Genomic DNA, 25029 nt, shown 5'->3' with positions numbered 1-25029 from the left:
TTGCTGGCATGCTTCATGCAAACCAAGCTCTTTGCTTTCCAGCTAAGGTCCACAATCTAATATCACATCATTGCTGCTTGAACAAGTGTAATGTCACTGAATCATTTTATTTCTGATTTTATCTTTTGCCAAAGGAGAGCTCCTTACTTGGTTGTCAGTCCTGTTCCCTTCCAGAGGTTCAAGCCAGGCACTGAGTTGGCATGGAGAACACCACCCCAGCCATCCATTCCATATGTTATCAGAAAAATGTCAGTTTCTATCCCGAGTATTTTGAAGGAGCTTTTGCTTGATGGCTGGGCCTATAACACACAACATGGCCTTGTTTATCTGATAGGGTTGTGGCTACATATGCATTACAAAAAAGATGATACTTTCCATATGCTAATTTATATGTACATATGCATATATGCATATATGCATATGTGTGTGTGTGTGTGTGTGTATAAACATACACACACACACACACACACACACATACACTACTTTTTTTCTTTAAAAAATGTTTAGGGGTACTCTTGTAGGTCCTACACTCTGTCTGTGTGCTAACAGTTTCACAGCTTTCTGTACTTATGGTTCTGTCTTTAAACTGGATGCAGATTGGGCAACCCTTCAATGTGTACCAAATATTTAACTAGCATCCAGCATTGTAGTGGTTAAAAACAAGAGCTCTTCTTTTGCTTAAATTACCACACTGACCCCATTCCAAGGGGTCTCTTTGTCTTTGCACCATGTCTCGCTGTTTCAGACAAAAGCGAGCCGGTCCTTCTGTCCCCCTCCCTTGTCCTCCTTTTCTGGACTGTGCAAAACTAGCACAATGGAAGCTGTTCATGGAGAACATGGAAGGAGTTGGATTTCACTGAACTTTGTTGCGTTGTCATGTGCTAAGGTGCTGATCCTGGCTCTTTTATAAAGCCACCCCTTTAAAACACAAACAGCCCCTGGGGTCAAAAGGACTAAAATTGATTGCTGTGCTAAATAAAGTTTTAAATAAGTAATTTTTTTTAAAGGAAAGAAAGCAAAGTATCTGCCCTGCGGTGATCTCACTCAGAAAACAAAGTTTGCAGTAGCTAGTTAAATCTCCGGAAGAATGCAGCCAAAGTTTGTGAGTTGAGATTAACATCAACAGGCTTCTAAAATATCTACCTTTGGTCAACAGCAGCAGTTGTACTGAAGGGGGGAAAAAGGGAGTGGGATCCAAGATACCTCAGGTTACAGATGCTTCAGGTTACAGACTCTGCTAACCTAGAAATAGTACCTTGGGTTAAGAACTCTGCTTTTGGATGAGAACAGAAATCGTGCGGTGGCGGTGGCAGTGGGAGGCCCCATTAGCTAAAGTGGTACCTCAGGTTAAGAACAGTTTCAGGTTAAGAACGGAACTCCAGAACGAATTAAATTCTTAACCAGAGGTACCACTGTACCAGCAGCAGAAGCTGAGCTCCAAACTACAAACTGTGTTAAAAGCACCATCACATTTAAAGTGTGTGTTGCTGTTTCAGGAGGAATTTTCTCTCTTTTTCTCACCTCTACCCCCCACCCTGCCCAATCCTGTCAAGAATTGACTTCCTGAAGCTGTGGCTTGCCTTAGGAGGGAAGCAGCTATTGGCAAATAGCTGAGCTGGAATAACCCAGATGGAGCTGAGCTTTCTGATCTCTCAATTGCTGGGGAGTTTAGGCCCACCTTTGCTAGCCTGGCTGGGGTGATGGGAGTTGTAGTCCAAAACATCTGGACAACCCCAGGTTGGGTAAGGCTGGTTTAGAGCAGGGGTAGCTAGGTCAGTGCATTCCAGAGGAATGGAGCATCCTGGGGGTTGGATTCCAGCAATGTGTGAGGGCTACCTCTGGTTGGGTGTGTGTGTGTCAATAATAGCTGAGGGGCTAAAACTGTCTTGGCTAAAAGATATGCACAGGCTGCTGGGCTATTTATTTAATTCTGAATTGCAAGGAGTGCTAAATGGGACAGTAGAGAGAAACAGATTATTTCACTTACGAAAGGAAAGCATAATCAAAAGTGGCTAGAAATTCAAGTGTGCCTTAATCTCTTTGTAAATGTGAAACACTTCTGTATTACTCTAGTCCTCTAGGTATGCACACCTGCCAGAAAGAGTTGTGCCAGGAAAGTGTGTGTAGGATTACAGATCATACTCTCCAACATTTGAAAATATGGAAACAGGGACACCCTAAAGAAAAGGGGGGCCTTCTGGGATGAAATCAGAAACCAGGACAGCTTCTGTAAATCTGGGGCTTTTCCCTGGAAGATAGGGACACTTGGAGGGCCTGTGCCTTATTTACTTGGAACAGGCCCTGTTTTTCTGGTCTCCTGGTAAATCAGAGTGCTGGAACAACAATTAGAAATCAGAAATTATGGCTATACTTGGAACAGCAACAATAAAAAAGAGTACTAGAGGCAGAAGACAATGTAAACTGGGGTGTGTGAATGCTTTCTCATCTCAAAACAGAAGCAAATGACTTGTGCCTCTGAAAGCTGAAAATTAAGAGGGTGACTCACACAGACCTTTAGCCTTTTCTTGTCTGGCAGAAGAGCAAGGATGAGTTGTTCTGTGTGCAATTAATTAGTTGCAGAGCTCTTTGTGACTGCTGAGTCTCTTGGATTCATAAGTTAATTTACTGCATCTGTTAGTAACAGCCAGCCTCAGTCTTTAGGCAGAAATGTGGAGAATTCTCACAAAGACAGATTCTGGGATAATATTATTGACTCCTCCTTCATTTGTAATGAAGCATAGTCTGGCACTGTATCTAATGTCAAATAATTTTGGATTTGTGACTCATCTGTGTGTAGAAGAAAAAGACATACTCTTTAGACGGAGAAAGAGAAATATGAAAGAACACTCAAGAAACTATCCCCAGTTACCCCACCCAGTCCTATTTTAGTGTTGATGACAGTAAACGGCTGCCATCTTGTGGAAAGAATCAGAATCTCTTTCTAGAATTCTGATATCTGAGTCCCTTTTAACTATGGATGCCATAGATTTCATGCTAAGTGTGTGCTTTACCACTGTACAGTGGTACCTCAGGTTAAGAACTTAATTTGTTCTGGAGGTCTGTTCTTAGTCTGAAACTGTTCTTAACCTGAGGTACCACTTTAGCTAATGGGGCTTCCTGCTGCCACTGCACAATTTCTCTTCTCAACCTGAAGCAAAGTTCTTAACCTGAGGTAATATTTCTGGGTTAGCGGAGTCTGTAACCTGAAGCATATGTAACCTGAAGCATATGTAACCCAAGGTACCACTGTACTGTGAAATCTCATGTAACACCAGTAGTCTTCAGTGTTTTAAGACCCAGGACCCACTTTTAACCCAAACATGCATTTGAGGATTCCATTAAAAAAAAGGGTTTGTGAGCAGGTGGTGCTGTGGTCTAAGCCACTGAGCCTCTTGGGCTTGCCAATCATAAGGTTGGCGGTTCGAATCCCCGCGACGGGGTGACCTCCCGTTACTCTGTCCCAGCTCCTGCCAACCTAGCAGTTTGAAAGCACACCACTGCAAGTAGATAAATAGATACCACTGTGGCAGGAAGGTAAACGGCGTTTCCATGTGCTCTGGCTTCCCTCACGGTGTCCCGTTGCACCAGAAGCGGTTTAATCATGCTGGCCACATGACCCAGAAAGCTGTCTGTGGACAAACGCCAGCTCCCTTGGACTGAAAAGTGAGATGAGCACCGCAACCCCATAGTCACCTTTGACTGGACTTAACTGTCCAGGGGTCCTTTACCTTTACCTTAAAAAAATACTTACCATGTACTGTATTTGTATGGTGATGGTGCTACTTTTGTGACCCACTTTAGATCAGTCTGTGACCGGATAGTAGACGCCAACTCACCAGTTGAAGGCCACTTTCCTATATACAGTCATACCTTGGAAGCTGAACAGAATCTGTTCTGGAAGTCTGTTTGACTTCCAGAACATTTGGAAATCAAAGTGTGGCTTCTAGTTGACTCCAGGAAGCTCCTGCAGCCAATCAGAACCAATGGAAGCCCTGTCGGATGTTTGGCTTCCAAAAATAGTTCGCAAACTGGAACAGTCACTTTTGGGTTTGCGGCGTTCAGGAGCCCAAATGTTCAAGAACTAAGCTGTTCGAAAACCAAGGTATGACTGGGGGGCTCTGGAATGATCCGGGGGGTGGTGGTAGTAGCCTCAGGTGCAACTGCAGGGCATTGAATAAAAATAAGGAGGTGATGGAAGCATAAAGAAAGAAGAAAAAATTGAAAAACTGTTTGTACATGTTTCATCTGTGGTGTAATGACGCTTACTGCCAGGTCAGGCACTGTTGTGGGATGGCGACAATGCCTCTCCTGGATCTGGCGGTCATGCTGGAAGCAAGGGGTTTTCCCAGGCCTGGGAAGTGGATCACAGCTTGTCGGTCTATTTGGTCAATGGCAGGCAAACTGCAGCACTGGCCCTGCCCCTTTGCTTAAAGTCGGTAGATTTCCAGGGGGGCGCTGAGGAGTTGTTGTTTTCTGAAAAGGGGGCGGTAGGCTAAATAAGTTTGGGGATCTCTGCTATATGCTGTGTTCTAAATCATATATCTGTTTTACCATTAATTAAAACATCCCACTTTAAAAAAAAAAAACACCATTTAGCTTCTGTTTGTGGCTTAGGAGGTTTCCCATCATTCTGCCACTAGAACATCTGGCTGCTGACTCCACTGCTAAATTCCTCAAAATAAAGCTGAATGGGGCTCAGGACTGCATGGGAGACTATTACTTAAATCTTAATAGTGGGGAAGATTCACTCTGCCCATGTTCAAATGCACATCTTTATTTGTTTTTTATATGTTGCAGGACCAGCCTTATTATCACTGCATATGTTGAAAAGTCCTGAGGCTGATCCCTGATGATCCCTGGCAGAACTCCTGAAACTTGTTCTTTTCTCACATGTTTCTTTTCTCTGCTCACTTTCCTGTGAAAATATAGCACATGGCAGGAAGCAGGTGTGTTGCTTTATTGCTGTCTCTGTATTGTTTCAAAATAGATTTCAAACAGGCTGTGGATAACACATCCATTAATGTAAAGTGAAGTTTAAAAAAATGCTGCTGTTTTATTTTTATTTTTTTATACAAACTAAAACACCAGAGGTCATTGAATCCTATATTAAATACATAAATTAAAAAATAACCATTCATAAAACTTTACATACAATAAGGATTCTCATCTACACGTTAATACGTACAGTACATATACATGGCCGCAGTGTTTATCAAAGGGTCATTCTGCCAAATAATTTACAATTCTCTTCTGGAATTATAGACACAAAAATGGGATCAATTTATATACAGGGAGATGCAGTGGAGAGAAAGTGGAACTTTTGTCCAACGCAGGAGCAATTTGCTGAATCTAAATGCAGTGGGATTAAAAAGAGGTTGGCTAGCTTAGTCCAAATGGGATAGAGCAGAGAGAAACACTTTGGAGGTTCACAGTGTCTTCATACTGCCCTCAAATTGAGAAACTGGGAAGTTTGCTGTAGTTACAAGTAAACTATATAATGTGCCCTTTTGATATGTCAAAAGAGAAGGCTTGCCACTGTGATCCATGTGAGTAGTAATACTGCTGAATTGCGTGATGTGGGACTATCTTTTGCCCAGAGTTTGCCATTCAAAGCCTTTTCCCCTTACGTGCACTTCCAAGGTCAGTTTGAGGGGTCTTTCTCTATGCTCCTTGTCAATGAAATTGAGGGGCCACATGGCAAAAAAGAGCCCAAAAAGAGTCACACGCTGACATTAAAAAGAAAACACTTGAATTGTCAATGAGATGCCAAACTGAAACAAGAGGAACTGCTCAAACTGGGCGGGCCGTGGACTCCATTTCAGGAAAAGGCTCGGCGGACACTGATTCGCCCCACCCACTTCGAATGCTCCATAACTTGTTTTGAAATTTGGAAGTCCTGATTCCACTTTTCTGAAGTACCAGATTCCGGTGAGTCCAGGCCACCTCTGGCTTTGATGATGCACTAGGTCTATCTGTACATGCACAGAGAGGCCTGCTTAGCTGGGAATTGTGCAACGGCTGCAGTTTCACGAGGGTGGAACTGCAGATTTGCCACCAAATTCCCCAGGAGCTGAAAGTCATGCCATTCATTCACACTAGTCACATCACCTTTGAACCACCCTTGGCCCCACATCCTCATTCTTAGAATTGGAAGTACACTTTTTTTATAAGATCTAAGAGCATCCTACTATATACACTGGAGATAGATATATGTACAGTAACATATGCATGTATTTGCTTCTACGTACATATTTCAAAAGGTGAACTCATTTTGATCAGCAGAGGGTTTGCAAAGTCAGTGTCAAGAATATTAGGCACAGATTGTGTTGCACTGAAGAGAGAGAAAAGCGCCTCCAAAGTCTACAGAGCAAATCTGACAGACCACTCTGTACTATATGAGTCACAGAATTGTCACCAAGGGGCTAGTGGTTGTCCACCCTCCTTCATAGCCTTAATGAAAGGATTGGCTGTATGTATTAGAGAAAGTGAGATGAACATGCATACACAAGGAACATATTGCAGTACCAAAGACAGAACTGAAAACATGTAAATTTCTTCAGCATGCTAAGAATGCTGTGGAACATCACCTCAAGCAGTTCCATCTTCCCATGGAAGGACTGGAAAAACCATGAAAATCCATGAAAATTTAGCCATTCATTTAAGTGGAAATCAAACTATGTCTTGTAACAAGACCAGTGTGACAGAAGACAAAATGCCATACACTGACAAAGCAACCATCTTGTCTATAGCTGAAGACCCATGGGTCTTTACAGGAACCAAATCTGAGTTACTCAATACTGGAGATCCCAAATGGTAAAAATGCATAAAATGGAATGACATAGGCATGTAAATTACACATTATATGAATGATATTTGCAGTAGATTAGAACAGAGAAGTTATCATGGTAGGCATATACAAGATTAAAACATAAGGTCACATCAGACAGTTGTTATCCAATGAAGGTACAAGTTCTTCATATTTGGATGTTTTTTTATTGATGTATTCAGAGGAATAATTGGCACCACCTGTGGTAACTGGCATGTGGGCACGCAAGGCAAATTTCCACATGTTAAAAGCACTCTAAAGTGCAAAACTGGGTATTCAGGAAGCAGTCCTATAATGATGTACATTTCAAACAAAACAAAAACGGATATAGGAAAAATGGCAGCACTGGCCCAAAGACCCCGTGGTACAATGGAAATCATATTGCAGCATTCTGGGCTGCAATTGCAGGATTCTAAAGGGTTTTAATTCCAAGCCACATGTTTGGGAAATGCTATAAGTTGAGTGGCATAGTACCAATGTTATTTGCCCCTACATATGACTGCCATAATTATTTGCATATTTTAGAATTCGGGGATGTAGTGTTTAGAATATTTTAGAATTCGGGGATGTAGTGTTAAAGGACAATGCATGTTTTACATTGCAAATATTGCATCAGTGCTAACGAGAGAAAATATAAGACGGTCACAGGACCTCTCTCTCTCTCTGTGTGTGTGTGTGTGTGTGTGTGTATGCCTGCATTTTTAGCAATGGAAATCTGGCTTGATTGGATGAACAACACTTTCTCCCTGTATACTGAAGGTGGATTCCACAGTAATTACAGGGCCTCAGACAATTTGAAGATAAGGTAAGAATTACCATAAAATGGCATCTCATAAACTGTATTTCATCTGACAGCAGTTATTTCCACTGGGAGAATAAAGATGTGGGTATTCCATTTGCCTGCATGGCTCTTTTTCACTCCCGGCCTCAATTCATGAAAACAAAAATTCCATCAACCAGCCATGTTCTCTTACCACCAGTGATACGCATACTTTTTGCTAGATTTCAGAAAATTGAAAATTGCAGAAAATTGAAAATTGTAGATCCCATTCTGGGCAGTGTTATTGTTAATTTAAAGAGTGCTGATACAGGGATATATTTCTCAGGTAAATATTCATTCACTCACCAGGGGATATGGTAGTAAGCCTGCAATGCCTAGAATTCTGAGATGCTGAATGAAATGTACACAAAAATGGAGATGATAAATAAATAATAAGAGCACACGAAACATCAAATGGAGGTTGGTTTTCATTTTGCTGGGAGAATGGAAGTGGTATCTGAGAACTGTATTCACTCAACAGTTCTCACAAGCACCATTCAGTAAGTGCTAACTTTAAAAGTTGAGCTTTTTTTGGGAGGGAAGTTATTGAGCTGTTTTTGAGATTTTTTTAAAAGGAAATTCACAAAAAAGACACTTCCAACATGGGTTGCCATATGCCCAGATTTTCCTGGACATTTTTGCCTGGACATTTTTCCTGGACATTTCGGAAATTCCACCCAGATGCTATTTCCGGCGGATGAATCCCAGCTATGTCTAGGAAATTCCGGACGTTCGGCAGTCCAAATATGTTGTGTGACATCCTGCCAGATGCTGAGGAGGCTATTACCACATTCTGCACCCCATCAGAAAGCTGGAGAAGCAGGAAGTGGTAAGAACCCACCCTTGTTCTTAGCTGTACATTGCCAAGTAGTCACAGATACACCATGATAAAATGTCACTCCACTAAGTGGATCACTATATTTCACCCATATGAAGTTTGTAATCTGTCAGGTCTAGAATTTCCTCCACAAAAGCCTAGGAAATTCATTTATAAAGTGAAGATGATATTGAATATCTTGAGTGGTAGAGTCTCCAGTAACATAAAAATAAGGGACTGTGGGCTTGTCCACATCTGAGCATTATTTAGTTGTTAAATCATGTAGATAACTATGATGCACCTTGTTTTTTGTTTTTAAAAAATCACAGCCCAGGAAATGTGCAAAAGTATAGTTAGGCAACTGTAAATTCTCTGCTCATGCTTCTGATGTTTTCTGAGGGATCAAATTATTATTATTATTATTATTATTATTATTATTATTATTATTATTATTATATAAGGCTATGCTTCTCCATTGAGGGTTTTGCCTGGGGAATAAATGAAAGCAACCGTAATTTATCAGCACAATTTTCAGATTGCTGTGCAGTATCTCTTGTAGATATTTTTAATGTGTTTTGCTTGTGTAGTTTTATGGTTTTGTGCAAATGTGAAGGATCAAAAGATAGATGATAGATAGATAGATGATAGATAATAGATAGATGATAGATTGATTGCTATGGCTTCCTCTTTCATTCAGGGGCCTTCCAGAAATAGTGGAGCACAGCAGAAAAAGAAATGAATGTTTTGAAGAAGCATGGAAATGAGAGTAGTAAATAGTGATGAATGATCCACTCAAAGACACTGGAACAAAATAATCTGCACCCTGAGTGGAGTGCTTTGGAGCCTGATTTCCCACAATTTATTAGATTATCCCTATTTTGGGTAAACTGGGAATTTTCTGGGGGGAAACGTTGAGATTAGTGTTGAGATTAGTCACATAGACTACGTAATTTAAACAGGAATGGCAAAAGCTGCAAACACACAGTGTGGACATACCCTGCAACACATACTGCATCTTGTAAGGTTTCATGTAAATTGCAGCACAGATAAGTTGATTTAGCCTTCTGGTATTCCAAAGAGCAAAGGAAATGGCTTCAAAGAAAATCACAGCCCTGTTCTGCAGGGTAGCTTTACTGTAGGTGCCTTTTCATAGCCTTAACCTGACTTGACAGAATCATTCCACACTGTGGTAAGACAAAGCAAGCTCTTTTTCAGTATTTAGGTCAGGGCATTTTTACGATATGTGGAATGGTGCAGAAGGCAATGCTGGCGACTCAGCATCTTGTATGGGAGATACAACTCCTTGTGGTGCAGCAATCCTCTGCACAAGAATTTTGGGACCAAATTCAGGTTTAACGTTGGGAAGTAAACTCTATCCTGGCTTCTCACAAGATGCTAAGAGACAAATGAGTGTGACACATAGAAAAGTAACGATAGCAAGCAGATAGAAAAGCACAGGATTTTGTTTCCAAACTGAGATGTTACAAACTTTGCTCAGCAAAGTACCTCAACCATTCAGTACCGATCTGCACTCATCATATTGCAAAAGGGACATACTATAATGGACAAGACGCAGAAAATGGATAGAGCTTCTATCACTTTAAGTGACAGAACACAGCAAGCTGTTCCTTACTGACAGGATCAATTATGGTAGGCAAGCTTCTCTGAAGAACCGATTTCTTACCACTACTGATTTGTACCGAGTGCTATTCCTTTGTGGAATTCCTATTCCATATACTGTAACTATGGAACCTTTGTCTCATTCTATGCTCTGTGGTGATCTAAGATTAATTCTACTGGTGTAGAATAGAACATCCCTATTTTCTGAGGAATATTGGAGGGTATGAAAGTATTGCTACTAATCAGCCCATGGGCTTGGAGCAATGCATGCTGGAAGCTGTAGTGTGAGAGGAGGGGGGGGGCAGATCTAGAGGAGGAGTGACTCTGAACCTAGGTTGTAACCAGAACTGTACAGCATCTCTTATGTAAATTTTAGTTTAGCAATAAAGCATATCAGAATGTAACCTTCAATGCATCTGTTTTCTGACAAGCTGTTACAAGGGATCATGGACACATCTGAGAAACAGAGCTTGTGAGCCTTTGGCTGGGAGAAAATGTGCACACAAACTTTGCTTTGCCATGGGGTCTGAATAAAAGTCGAATCCAGTGGAATTAAAATGGATCCTGTTGAATTTGCATGTTTTTATACCCTCCAGTCCCCTAAACCACCATCAAGTTAAAGCCTACCTTGGTAGACTGCACAATAAAGAAGACAGATCCAGGGCTTGCCAGTATGATAAAAAACATGGATCCAAGGCATGAATCCTCATTATTTGTAATAATAACAAAACCACCAAGAAGTCACAAAACACACCTAAGGTCACAGAGGTGACCTATGACATGACTGGTGGTTTGGATGGGATCCATGCCTCACATCCATGCTTTGCACCATGGCAGTAATTGAAAGTGCAAGATCTGTGGTTCTTAATACTTCCTCTTTCATTTCTATGTGCTTTTCCAGGTAGGTGGGAGGTCACCTCATAAGGAGGATCTTAAAACCTTCATGGGCACCAGGGGAAGTTGCATGGGTAACCCTAGCCACATAGCTTCATGCTTTCAAGGTGTTGTTGCAGCAAACTCAATTGATATAAGACTAACATTGCTGTGTGGATCCACTGTAGGCGAGAATGTTGTTCATCCCTTCATTACTGATTTTCTTGATTGTATGAATGTCTGATAGCAAGTACTGTGCCTTTACAAGGCACTAACAGGAGGACCGTTCTGAGCAGGTAGGGGTGATAAATGTGCATGAATGTTAGACATGATGGCATGGCAACGAACCAATGGGTGCTCTTGCAGCATTCCAGCATTTAAAAAATCAGAGACTTTGCTTTGTCTGTATGGAGCCCCCGTTTTGAATGCTAAGCAAAGCATAGCATAATCTTACGTTGGCCACTGTTATTAGGAGCAAACAACCACAAGCAAATTCAATGCTTGCCGTATTTATATTTCTAAATGTATTTAAATTCTGCAGGTGCACAGGTGGAAGATAAGTCCTTGCTTTTTCTCCCATCTCTATAAGGGAGAAGAGGCATAAGGTGGTAAAATGGAAGAGAAGGTCAGTGCAGGCTTCTGGGAACAGAGCTGAGGTTCTCCGTACGCTATATAACAAACCAGGCTCTACTGCTGCCTTCAGCACAGGGATGACATCCGCCCTCAATGCACGTTGCCAGTCATCAGAACTTCTCCAAACACAAACCAAGGATTCTAAGCAGGGATTTCCACAAGCAGGTGCTACATCCAACAAGAAACCTTACAAAATCAAGTGAGAGTTATTTGTCACCTGGAAGATAAATGCTGCATTAAAAGGCAGACCTTGGTGATGAACGCAAGCCTAACCTCAACAGCAAGATATGTACTGGTCATGTATGGGTGAGATAATAAAGGGTACACCCTAGGTTTCATCGTTTTGGTTCATGCGGCCAACTGGGAAAACACAACATGACAGGGGAAAACAAATTGTTTAGGAGGATTTCACTTGTACAAGTGAGTGGAGGCAGAAACTCTTCGGAAGCTGAGGTTTGATTAACAGGCATTTGCTTCCTCTCTGACACAGCTATTTCTTTGTCGGAGGACCTTTCCGCCCCATTCCAGTGGCCGAAGATACATTAAACGGTTAGTGAAATGAGTGTTGCGTCCTTGTCAAGTTCTTCACTTGATGTAACAGCCATCCTCCCTTTGCGGAAGGACCCTGACGACAAATAAGGCTACAGCATTGTTAGGAATCCTCAAGAGCGCTGTCAGACATTCTCACCCATGCTATACAGCAGGCAGCAGTAGATTAACATTCCAACCACGTCTATCCCATTGTCAGTTTCAACCCATTATGAAACAAAAACAGAGTATGTTTCCCCCCTTTTGTTCACATTGCAGCTGTCATTGTTCCTGAGTTTAAAATCAGAGAGAGAGAGAGAGAGAGAAAGCGTCCCTGTATTAAGAAAGCCAGACTTTCCACATCAACTGTTTTATTGTCACTGTCCCCTTAAGAGTCCTGTATACGTTTCTTCTGCTCTGTCCCCTTTATTATCGATGACTTTCATGGGAAGTTGGTGTCCGTGTTTAAAATAACCCCCCTGCACAGCAGGGATAGATTGTTCATAGTAACTTTGGTTCCTTGCCTGGCATACCTTTATCGACTGAATGTGGTTTGCTTGCTGATTCTTCACCATAAAAAATAAAATAAAAATCCTAGTGATATATGCTGATGGCATATTTGTCTCCCTCCTTATAGAATGTTATTAAGTGCAGCATATCTTGTAGCTTTAGACAGGGAACTGTCAAGTAACAAATCTTGAAGAATGGCTTAAAACTACATGGTGGGTGTGGTCTCTCAGTGACAGAGTGTTGCTTTGTTTTGCAATGGTTGTAAACAGTGTTCTCTTCATCGTGTGTTTGGAAGCATCTGCCCTTTGAGGACTTTTCTGTATAGTCAATCACTCTAGAAAGCAAGAGAAAAGCATGTCTGGTAAAAGGGGACCATTCAAATGACCTCCCTAATTAAAGAGTAGTACCCGCTTCCATTCTTTCTGCTCTCCCCTCTCCGTCCATCTCCTTCCTCCTACTTCTAAGCATCTCTGGACCATTTACATGCCTCTAAGGTAATGCCCAGCTAGGCCCTCTCTTGCCCAGCTGGCAGCAATCATGGTGCTGGCTGGTAAGCAAACAGCACCCACGTGTGATGTCATCACAGTGGGCAATGACACTTGTGACCTTCCTGGCTCGTCTCCCACACCAGTTTGGAGAGAGTGGGGCATAGTGGTGATTGCTGGCAGCTTGCTACAACCTATACAAATCAAAGTAAAATGTCAACTGTTAATAAGGAGTCTTGAAAAGTAACCAGATATGTGTCTTCCTTTATATTTATTTAGAAGACACCAATCTTTAAATTTAGAATTTGGGGGTATTTTTTCTACTTCGATAGTGTCTTCAAAGACAGTTCAGTCTAGGTGAGTAGCTATTAGTTTATTATACTCTAAAGACATAAAGAGAAGTCAAACCATGAAATCTTTTGTTGTTGTTGTTGTTCTGCATCTTAAGCTAGTCACTCCAAATGATGACTTACGGTTCACACTCTATATTACCAAAAGCTGGTGCTATGGAAAATAATAAGGGAAGGATTGCTGGACAGAGGACAAAGGTTAGAAGCAACCAATAATATATTCTGGACAAAGGCAACATTCCTTAGGATCACCACACATTACAGCAACCATCTAATGTAAAGTCTGAGTGCAATAAATGTGTTTACAAACACATACAACAGAAAGGTCCACTCAGGGAGCTGAGATTGGCTACAACTTCCTGTGGGAAACTCAAGTTGGTGTTATTCTAAAGCAGCAATGCTGCAGCAAGCAAAGGCTCCAGCAGCTCAGTCAGCTGCTTGTGGCTGCAAAGCCAGACAGGATGTATGTGACTGTTACCATGGAAACAAAGGGGCAGTCCATTCTGTACTGAGCACCGGATGTTAGCTCAGTGTGTGTGTCATATGACCTGTACAGGATGTACATGGGTGGAGTTTGGAGTTTCTCTCTGTTTGTTGAAGAGAGCAGACATGTTTTCTCTGTACTGAAGTGAAAGACAGGAATAAAAGCAATGTAGATGCATTTCTGTCTGTGTCTGATTCCCCTCCCTGGGGATATGCTGGAGAGCAGGGAGGAGGAGAAGGAGAAGCAGTTGGTGTGTTTTTCTCACAGCCTGAGGAAAATCGCCGGAACGGACCTCGTGTATTTTTCCTGCCGGGAGTCGCCGGAGGGAGGTCAAAAGAATTCAGCCGGTGCCTGGAGAGATAGGCACATACCTCTGACCGGCCCTGAATTATAACAGTGGTAGCAGAGCTGATGGTTTCTACGATCCATGGAAGTCTGCAGAAATAGGAGCAGAGCTGCTATTTTCATCCCTCTCCATGGAAGCCTGAGATGGAGGCTGATTCTCTGCAGCTAGAAGCTCACCAGAAGAAGCTGAAAGCCAAGCTACGGAGCCCAGGTATGAGATTTTCGGGCTTAAGAGTGTGAATGCAGATGGATTAATTCTCTGCTTCATGGGAGCAACGTTTGGGAAAAACAGCTCCGAGAGAGAAGAGTCTGCATTCCAAACATTCCTGTGGTTTTTCCTGTCCAAGGAAAGGAATGTGGTTGCTTAGCAACGCAGGCCAGTTTCAAGATAAGGGCTGGAAGTCAGGCTGTGCCCAGAGAGGCTAAAACAGCTCGTGTTTTGACTAGGCCCTTACAAAGGAACTGTTGGAAGGGACTTTCCAAGCGGCCAGTGTTAGAGCTGCCAGGTGCACAGAGTGTAAACAAGCCAGCTATTGGATTTTAGAGGCTTGTGTTTGAGAGTCAATGCAAGGACTCAAAATGGATGCCAAGAAAGGGGGGGGCCCTGCCTTCTCCACCCCTCTTGACCAGTGACAATTATGCATCTTGGTCTATTAAGATGAAGGCCTTGCTGCAGAATCAGAGACTGTTTGAGGTGATTGAGAACCCCATCCCTGCAGCACCAACGCGTGCTTGGGAGTCACAGGATGTGAAGGCCAGAACCGCTATAATTCTGTGCGTGTCAGACTCTCAGCTTATTCATATACAAGATTTACAGCACGCGAAAGATGTTTGGGACACGCTGAGAAGGACACATCAGAGAGATGCAGGTTCTTCAGCGTTGCTGTATTTTGAAAAGCTGACTAACCTGAGGCTTGCGCCTGATGGAGATGTTCAAGCGCACCTGACGGAAATGAAATTTCTGCGTCAACAGATGGTGGAACGCAATTTCCGTCTGCAGGAGGAAGTGTTTTGCTTCATGGTGATCAACAGCCTGAATCGGACTTACAAAACGGTTGCCAGTCAGCTGGGGTCTCTCCCAGCAGCTGATCTAACGTCGGACAGGGTCTTTGCCGTGGTTCTTTGTGAACATGACAGACTTGCCGCACTGGAGGTCAAGGACAGGGGGAGGGAAGAACGGAGTTCAGACACCCCCACTGCTATAGCTACTGGAGGAGACGCCGTAGCTTTGAACGTTGTCCAATGCCACAATTGTGGACAGACTGGGCATCTTCAGCGGAACTGCAGGAAGCCACGTCAGAACAAAGGAGCCAAGGGAAGCTCCACAAAGTCTGAGGCGTCAGGCAGAAGTCATGCCAAGTCACAGGCGAAGCCTGCAAAGGCTTTGATGTCCCTAAAAGCCACACCACAAGTGGGGAATTCCTTCGTTTTAGACACGGGAGCGACGGTTCACATGACCCATCGCAGGGATTTGTTTTCGTCGTTTAAGAAGCAAAGCTTCGTTGTACAACAAGCCAACGGTCAAGAGCTGGAAGCCACCGGAATTGGGACTGTGTATCTTAAAAGTCTGAACTTGACTATAAACAATGTTTATTTGGTTCCAGAGTTGAAGTACAATCTGCTCAGCGTTTCGCAGATTGCCAAGAAGGGACTAAAACTGTCCTATGATGATCAACACTGCGAGATCTACAAAGATGGAGAGTTGTATCTTTCTGCCGAAGAGAAAGATGGACTGTATTTGTTGACTTTTGATCAAAGTGATTACATGGAATGTAATTCTTGTGATTCTAACATGATTTCTTTTGCAGGTGTAGCTGAGAAGAACGCCAACAGGTCACCTCAAGGGTCGACAGGGCGTTTCAGCGGGTGTATGCTGATGTGATTGGTCCTTTAGCACCATCTAGAGGCAATGCAAAGTATTACCTAATATGTGTTGATTCTTTTACAGGTTTTGTCTGGATTTATCTTTTGGAGAGACCGAAAGAAGCCTTAGAAAGGTTTAAAGAGTTTTGTGACAAAGTTAAAAATATGCATGATGCTGACATAGATTGTCTTTGCACAGATAAGAAGCCAATTTTTCTTTTACAGGATTTCCAGAGGTTCCTGAAGAAGAAAGGGATAAGACACAAAATTGCAGCTTCCGAAGAAGCTTGGAACAAATGTATCTGTGTTAGGGTGAACAAAGAATTGCAAAAGGGAATGGAGGCGCAATTGCTTAGTTCACATCTGCCACATGAGTACTGGGCTGAGTCGCTAATGTCGTATTCTTATACGTGGTTGGGAAAGTTTTCAAATGAATTGGGAAGTTCTCCTTTTGAGAAACTGTTCCACAGAAAACCTTCTGTTGCCCATTTCAAGGTTTTCGGGTCTCATGTGAGGACAGAAGCTCCGGGTGGAGTAAAGAATGCCAGAGGCATTTTTGTGGGTTATGAAAAGGGTCTCTACAGAGTAATTTTGTCTGAATCTGGTCAGGTGATTCTCACAAAATTCCTAGAGAGTGCTCCTGAACAGGAGAGAGTGATTGTTCACACATTTCCCACAGGAGATGATGATGATTCTGATGATGATGATGATGAGTTTGATCTTATTGAGTTCAGTAGTACTGATGATGACAGCGATAACTCAGACAGCTCAGTTGTCACAGTCATTGAGAAGAAATCTCACACAATGACTAGACCCTCAGAAGAAGAGGATGAACCACTGATTAAGCTTAGTACTGGTTCTTCAGAGAGTTCAGAGGCTGAACCAGAAAGCAAGGGAGAGCAGCACCTCTTGCGTAGGTCTGAGAGAGCAACGAAGGGTGTACCACCCAAGAGGTATTCAAAAGAGTTTGCCAACCAAGCTATTGCATGTGTTGCTGTTGTAAACGACCAAGGTCAAATTGAAGCTGTGTCTGAGTCAGAGACAAAGGCACAACAGAGAGTTGCTAACCAAGGTAATGCAGAAGCACTCATTCCTTGGAAGTCACACAACCAGAGAGGTACATTGGTAAAACCAGTGGCGGGTAGTTCCAAGGGTGGAACTGAAACAACAGGGGAGTGTTATAAGTATAACAACTGTTTGTTTTCTTCTCTGGATGACGCTTTGCTCGCAGCACGCATTGATGCTTTAGGGGGAGTATGTTATTCTAAAGCAGCAATGCTGCAGCAAGCAAAGGCTCCAGCAGCTCAGTCAGCTGCTTGTGGCTGCAAAGCCAGACAGGATGTATGTGACTGTTACCATGGAAACAAAGGGGCAGTCCATTCTGTACTGAGCACCGGATGTTAGCTCAGTGTGTGTGTCATATGACCTGTACAGGATGTACATGGGTGGAGTTTGGAGTTTCTCTCTGTTTGTTGAAGAGAGCAGACATGTTTTCTCTGTACTGAAGTGAAAGACAGGAATAAAAGCAATGTAGATGCATTTCTGTCTGTGTCTGATTCCCCTCCCTGGGGATATGCTGGAGAGCAGGGAGGAGGAGAAGGAGAAGCAGTTGGTGTGTTTTTCTCACAGCCTGAGGAAAATCGCCGGAACGGACCTCGTGTATTTTTCCTGCCGGGAGTCGCCGGAGGGAGGTCAAAAGAATTCAGCCGGTGCCTGGAGAGATAGGCACATACCTCTGACCGGCCCTGAATTATAACAGTTGGCCTCTGCATAATGTATGAAATGGCCCTTTGTAGAAGGTCTGAAACACACTTGATTGATCTTGTTTCTGGATCAACATTGGTTTAGATATTCAGCTGTGCTGCTTTGGATAAGAACCTGGAAAGAGGTATGTGTGTGGCTTAGTATTTTAAGGGAAAACAAAGAAAGCAGTCTTACCTTTCAAGAGGCACATTTGACATCAAGGCCAAAGAATAAAGGCAAGAGAGAAGAACAAGAACAGAAAAAGAAACTGCAGAGGAAGAGGAAAAGAACACATTATTTTTCGGGGATATAATATTTATTTTCACTATGATGTATGTGATAAGGATCTAACTCCATTAGACATGTGATTACAATGATTATACTTCCAGTAAACCTTTTCTTCTGGAAGTGATACATCACTTAGACTATAGAGTTGCATCCATTTTGTTAACATTTAACTGGCACAAATCATTACTAAAGGCCTCGTGCTTAGTAGCTTGGCAGATTTCCATGAAAATCAGCCTGTTAGGCTGACTTTGAATAGTTGGGGATTTATGATCTGATAAAGAGGTGTGATCTCAGATGCACATGTAGGAATCAAAATTCATGTCACTGAAAGGACCCTATTTGAGGGCACAAGAATGGGTGCTGAAGTGCAATTTTTATTTCCTTGGGTGCACTGGAGCTCCCATGTCTTGATCACAACACAGGGTTAGAGTGGAAGACTGGACAGCCTGTATAAATCTGTACTAGCAAAATGATAGAATGATACATTTTGGTCATGCAAAAATAGTAAATAGGGAAAGCCTTTGTATTATGAACATCAACTATTCGTGCTTAACCATGATGGAAAATCTTTTGGGTTGATTCTTTTCCCTGAAACGATTTCCATCATGATGGCATAGGTGGATTAGTGCCAATATTTTGCTTTGATTTTCACACAGAGATTAAAGGCTGGATGGCTTCTTCAGTTAAAATCCATTTGCTGCTGTGAAGTGCACTACCAGCTGTCTGATTCATTAACAGGAAGAAAAAAAATCCGATGAAGGGTAGACTGACTTAAAAACAAAAACTGCTCTTGATCAGCCATTACACAAATGTGGGCAAATCTGCAAGTCTGAATCACAACTAATATCTCAGGCCAGTGTTTCTTTCCCTTTGTAAATTTTAAAATAGGATAGCAGTAAATAGACACTAGTGCTGAGCTGAAAGTTATTTAAAGAACATTTTTTTCACTCATCCTGGAGGGTTGGAAGGTATCCTGAAACTTATTTCTCCTTTCATAGTCCTCTATCACTTTTCTCCAGTGTTGGAGTGATTATGTGCGTGTTGCTACAAAGCACAATTATTCTTCAAAGTTCTTTCCTACCTAGAAGATGCCAAAGTCAGGGTTTTTTGCTCCTGCCCTCATTCTGATGGTGTCAGCCTGAAGCCAAAAGAAAGTAACGGCAGGTACAGAAAGTTTTCAGCCCTTACTCTGATATCTTCTAGGTGGGGAGGAAACAAAATAGCATCCAGTAACAATGGGGAGCAAGAACCATTCTTGCTGGGTAGTGGGGCAAATTCTTTACTCCTGTTCACATGTCCATTTCAAATATCCACAATGAGTCATGGGGGCACTGAAGTGAAGGAGGGAGTATTTTGGCTCAGCTCTATCAGAAACAGCTGATTTCCAATAGAAAGGCAGAGGTTTACAGAAAAGCCTCTGCAAAATTTCATGGAGTACAATCTGTAGAGTAAAAAATGCAAAGCAACAGAACAATTAATTAACACCAATTAGACTTAATAAACCTGAAAGGAACACATAAAATATTAAACTATCTAGGCTTCTACACATTTTAAAATATGTAAATAACCAACCTTTTCTTCTAAATCCTTGATCTGTCTCTTCTGGATGTCAGTTTTATCTTCTAAATCTCTGATCCTCTAGAAATAAAATGCACACATAAAAATTGAAAGAAACTTTAGGTTTGCTGAATTTTGACAGAGAAAAGACCATTTAAGATTTCTAAATTAAGAACTTGTATTGATGGTGAGCAGTTAATGTGCACTCTACTTACAGTGCAATCTGATACCTGTCTACTCAGAAATAAGTCCTATTGAATCCAGGTAAGTGAATATACGATCACAGACTCAAAATGTCAAAAATAAGTTTGGGTTTCCTTAATTTCTGCAAGTGAGTAAAGCATGTACTTACTTATTTACCACTTGGAGTTCCTCTGGACAACCTGTTTATTGAACTTTCATCCTAATTTGCTTGTGGGATGTTTATTTTGTAAATCATTGGTTCATTTCCCACTTTTCAATGCATTAATTTCCTAACTGCAAAAAATCCATTTCTTTTTTTAAGTAGGTCTGTTGCACTAGGGTGACAGAGTGCTTTTATTCTTTAATTGTGTGAACCCAAATTTCCTGGTATGATTCCATCCTGTGAAATACTGCCAGTCTGGAGGTGCCTTATGTAATGCAAAATCCACAGGTCTACCTGATTTGTTGCTGGTGTTTTACAGGGCAAATGCATTGGCCATGAAACAGTGGATAACAATGCCAATTTTTGCAAGATAAAACCTAATAGTATTTCTTCTGAATCTCACCTGATGTGCCTGCTGAAGCAACTCCATTCTCTCCTGCAAGATCTGGCAATCATATTCTCTGCTTTTTCTCAGCATCTGCCGTCTTAATTTTTCGACAGCGGTCCTAAGTTCCTCCTGCTGCTTCTCACTGAGCAGTTCTCCAAACTTGATCACTGTTTCTTGCTGCAAAGCGTTGTACAAAGTGGCTTCAAGCTCCTGGATTCTCTAAGCAATGGAAGAGGAAAAGGTGTATAACCTCACACTAAACCACTTGGGTAGGTATAATCCTGAGTTTCCTTAACATGCATATGTTTAAAAACTATGATGTGGAAGAACAAGGTGGCTAGACTGGAGGAGTCAAAATGAAAACGGAAAGTTTGTGATAGTTTTTTGTCTCTCTCTCTTTCTTGGTGTGTGTCTACACATATGTGTATATATAGTGTATTAATTAGTCTCTAGAATTTGATGAATGATAACAATTCTACATGAAGGTCTAAAATCATCTACCTGCCTACCCACTTAGATGTACTGTAGTGAATGCTTACAGTTACATTTAGATTTTCCCATTCACTTCAACAGCAGATGTAACCCTGCACAAAGGGAACAATATGCACCCTTTTCTGCTATTATGCCCACGGAAGCTCCATGTAGGCAATGGAGCTTTCGCATATGCAAGATACCCATAGCTCAGGCTGATTTCTTTCCCTCCCACCACCACAACAGGGAAAATGTTCTACCTTCTAAAACCCCCAAAACACAGACACAATTCCAACTGCTGACATGAGAATGTACCCCCAAATACATTGAGGTGCATGTAATCAGTGTTCTGAGATCTATGTTCTGGAGTTCATTCCTGCTCTTGCTTTCAACTTACCATATAGGCCTGGTCAAGAGCTTGTTTCCTGTAGTCCAGTTCTTCCTCTAGATAACCTTTTATTTTACAGAACTGCTCCTACAATGAAGGATGATTTTGGGAAAAAAACAAACAAAACCACAAGTTAATTATTCAAGAAGCTGTAGCAAAGGACATATTTGATGCTCGGAATCATTCAGGAAATAAATAATAAAATGTGTGGTGTATGTATGGGACAAAGATGGCAACAATTACAAGGTCTAGTTTCTGTTTTTTTCCCCCTACCATGTCACTCTCCAGCTCCATCATCTTCTGGTGCAGAGCTGCCTCAGCCCCTTCAATCTGCTGTATCCACTAGAAAAAGGAGCAAGGCCAAAAAGTTATTTGCATCTTCTTTTATTACTCTTGTCAAAACAAGAAACAAAAGAAATAGGAGCCTTCTGAACGGCTTTCTCTTTCAGCAACTGTAAAGCCAGTTAATGGCATTCTAACAGAGAACAGCACTGATTTTACTGACCTGTAATTCTATGCATTTGTTATCTATTACTCTTGACATTTCTATCCTATTTCCTTCCTCCCAAGGAAGCCCAGGGCAGCAAACAACAAAGCAGCAGACCATCACAATGAAATAATAGAATGAAACAGAACATTTAGAATGTTGGGTTTATGTGGTTTTGTATTGTATTTGTGGCTCAACCTGTAACCTGTAAGGATATAAGTTTTCATAACGTGGATAAATAAATATCTTACTTTAGTTGTTTGCCATTAATTTGTATAAAGTGTATGTGCACGTGCTTAAGGCTCAAACCTTGCTGGACTCGGATCCATACCCCTTTCTTCCAAATGTGGTAGGAGGCTGTGGCTGCCCAGTGGTTTTAAAAAAAGAAACCTCTAATCACAGACATTTTGTTCACATCTCAAGCACTGAAAACGTGGCCTAGGGTAACAGTGGGGAACCCCTATGGCCCTCCTGAAGTTGCTAGACTATACCTCCCAGTAGCCCAGACCATTGGCCACGATGGCTGAGGTTGAAGGGAGATGGAACCCAGCAATATGTAGAAGTCTACAAGTTATCCAACCCTGTCCAAGAGCCAAGTCCAGGCAAGTTCTATTTCTTAACCACTTGTGCAAATCCTTCCAAGTCTGTTCTTGTGGATATTTCCATCTTCCCAAACCTAAGTCTTCTATGTTTGAGATATTTTTTCCTGGATACCCCATGTTTGATGTTGCTCATCTTTTCCCATTCAAAGGGCTGAGTGGTTCTGCTTCTGCTCAGAGCTCATCAGTTTATCATTTACAGCACAGGCAGAATCAGTACCAGGAAGCCATGGCACAGCAGAAGAGCATCTGCTTTGTGTGCAGGTGGTCCCAGGTTCAATCCCTGCCAGGTAGGATTGGGAGAAAACCATGTCTGAAAAATGATGGAGGGCTGCTACCAGTCAAATGTAGACAATACTGAGCTAGATGGATCAATGGTCTCAGTATATGGCTATGCCCTATGTACCCAACTGTGGGCCTGTTCTCCATTTAAAGGGCAGTCTGTGTTAATGTGAATCATTCGTGTGTGCATCATTCTGGGTAGTAACCTCATCATTTCAAGGACAGACTCTGCTAGCTAAAGTACACATTGCTCATTAATCTGTTGTTATTCACAGAGTGGGAGCTTTCAGGCCAAGCAAATTGTCATTTATCTGAACAATGAAACACTGGTTTTTACTCTTAACTGTAATGAACTCTTACTGGAACTAGAATGTTAAAGTGAGCAGTGCCTTGGGCAACTGAAAGGTAGTAAACAGTCACAAAATAAAATGATTTGGCTTATATCCAAGAACCAGGCCAACCTGAACAACAGGATTGATGAATGAAATTATTTAAAAAACAAACAAGCAGGAGCAAACTAATGTTTCCTTTTGTGGAGAATGCACCTGAATCATATTTTACTCTTATCCATTCTTTCATATGGGAAGACAACATACTTTTTGACAGGCAGATAATATTTCAGTCTCCCCCCGTCATTCTGTGCTACATTGCTTTCCAATTAATAGCTTAAATTCGTGTACACTTAAAGACACCAAGTGCCCCAAAAGTACCTTTTCTGCCAGGGACAACACGGTGCTAGCTTGAATTATGGCCACTTGCTCTTCATTTCTTAAATTCTGTAAATTTCAAAAGGCAAAAGATCAAACTGAGAAAAGCAACAGTTTTTTGCTAAATAGGTACTCTTTGAGGGAGAGAATTCCGATTCAGTTTCTCCTATAGTCCAATACATCTTAGTATCTTAGTATTCCCATGCCCCTAATGGACTTTCCCCATTCACTTAAGTGGAGGAAGCAGTTTTGTGTACAGGCAATGCAATGCACTGTGCAAAATCACATTCTCTCTTCAAATGAATGGGGAAACATGCCTGCATGGACATTACATTCTGCAGTGAGCGCAGAACTTTGTATCAGAGACAAAATCTTTCTTATCCACAAAAGGCCAGTCTTTGTAACTGACAGAAATATCTCCAAAATGCACAATTGGGCGATACCTTTCTTGAAATCCAAACATCTCAGACAAAGTTTTCTTCCCTGTTTATCTATTTTCTTTGTAAAAAACAAAACAAAACCCTTAATAAAAACTAATTTGAAAAAAAGAGATTGTGAACACAGTTCTATTGCTTTCCTCTTTGATATAAACAGGTTGCTGCATTACTCTGCAGCCTTACAGGTTTCCCTTGTTGTGCTGTACATAATATGCATATTATGTACAGGTATGCATATCACTTACCCCATTGTCGCCCAAGATGTCTAACTGTTTTATAAGATCTGGAATGCTAACATCCTGTTAAAAAAACCAAACACCTATTAAGAACAGAAGGATCAAGGCTTTTCACAGTATAAGCAACAAAACTAGAGTGCTTAAAATCATATGCAGCTCTACTGTCTAACACACTTCATTCATAAAAGCGAAACTCAAGTGTTCAATGAACTTTGGGAAGAGCTCATCAGGGTTGGGCCCACTGATCCTGTGCCCAACTTCCTTGAACTCAAAAGTCACGTGTCTTTGCATGTACATGGACTAATACACTGGATAATGGAGGGTCATGGATTAAATGTACAGACTCTATGCAAATCAGATCCTTGAATGTGCTTAAATTGGGATCACCATAATCCTAACTCCGCTCGTATCTTCATGTGTTTGTTTGTACCTAGACAAACAATTTAACAACTGAAATTAGTTCCAAAAGAAAGACAATAGGATCTTTCCTTTTTTTATTGAATCCATGCTAACATACCTTGACACCTTCTTTCATGCAGTAGATCTGCAGAGCACTTACACCATCGGAGAATGGGTGGATTTGTAGATTAAACGGTGGAGACCTTCTTTCTCTTTCCTTCAAGTAAAATGTAAGAATTATGTAAGAATTAGAAGTTATGCTTTTTTTACCCTGTTCAAGCAATTTGTTCTTCATCTTTTAAAATGAAGCGACAAATATACAGCTGAGCTATAGCGTTTATGTCTGATGTATGCTGTAGGTTTGTTTGTTTTAATGTATGTTTGTAAGCTGCTTTGAGTTTTTGTAAGAAAAGCGACCAGTAGGTTCAATAATAAACGATAATTTTTTTTGAGTGAGAGGTATATATGTTTACTAAATAAACAATAAAAATCATGAGAATGTTAATCTGAAATGAAATACTTGGGTTACCAAATGCCAGTAAGAATA

General features: G+C 41.5%; 1 protein-coding gene across 7 annotated transcripts in view; it reads right to left on the bottom strand.

The window, feature by feature from the left end:
- Positions 1 to 11465: 11465 nt before the first annotated feature.
- The window catches only part of JAKMIP2 (janus kinase and microtubule interacting protein 2), a 98098-nt gene continuing 84534 nt past the window's right edge, over positions 11466 to 25029 (bottom strand). For all 7 annotated transcript variants that reach the window (XM_079967941.1, XM_079967940.1, XM_079967942.1 and 4 more), the window contains 9 exons: positions 24601 to 24699; positions 24093 to 24146; positions 23414 to 23479; positions 21609 to 21677; positions 21345 to 21422; positions 20492 to 20695; positions 19758 to 19823; positions 18093 to 18165; positions 11466 to 12961 (listed from right to left, as the gene is read on the bottom strand). In XM_079967941.1, the coding sequence (XP_079824067.1) occupies positions 18115 to 18165; positions 19758 to 19823; positions 20492 to 20695; positions 21345 to 21422; positions 21609 to 21677; positions 23414 to 23479; positions 24093 to 24146; positions 24601 to 24699 (687 nt within the window). In that variant the 3' untranslated portion in view covers positions 11466 to 12961; positions 18093 to 18114. The remainder of the gene's footprint in view (positions 12962 to 18092; positions 18166 to 19757; positions 19824 to 20491; positions 20696 to 21344; positions 21423 to 21608; positions 21678 to 23413; positions 23480 to 24092; positions 24147 to 24600; positions 24700 to 25029) is intronic.

The sequence above is a fragment of the Podarcis cretensis genome (assembly GCF_951804945.1).
Source record: "Podarcis cretensis genome assembly, chromosome: 2".
NCBI lineage: Eukaryota > Metazoa > Chordata > Lepidosauria > Squamata > Lacertidae > Podarcis > Podarcis cretensis.
The sequence above is the reverse complement of the archived record's forward strand: the minus strand, read 5'-3'. Positions and strand labels throughout refer to the sequence as shown.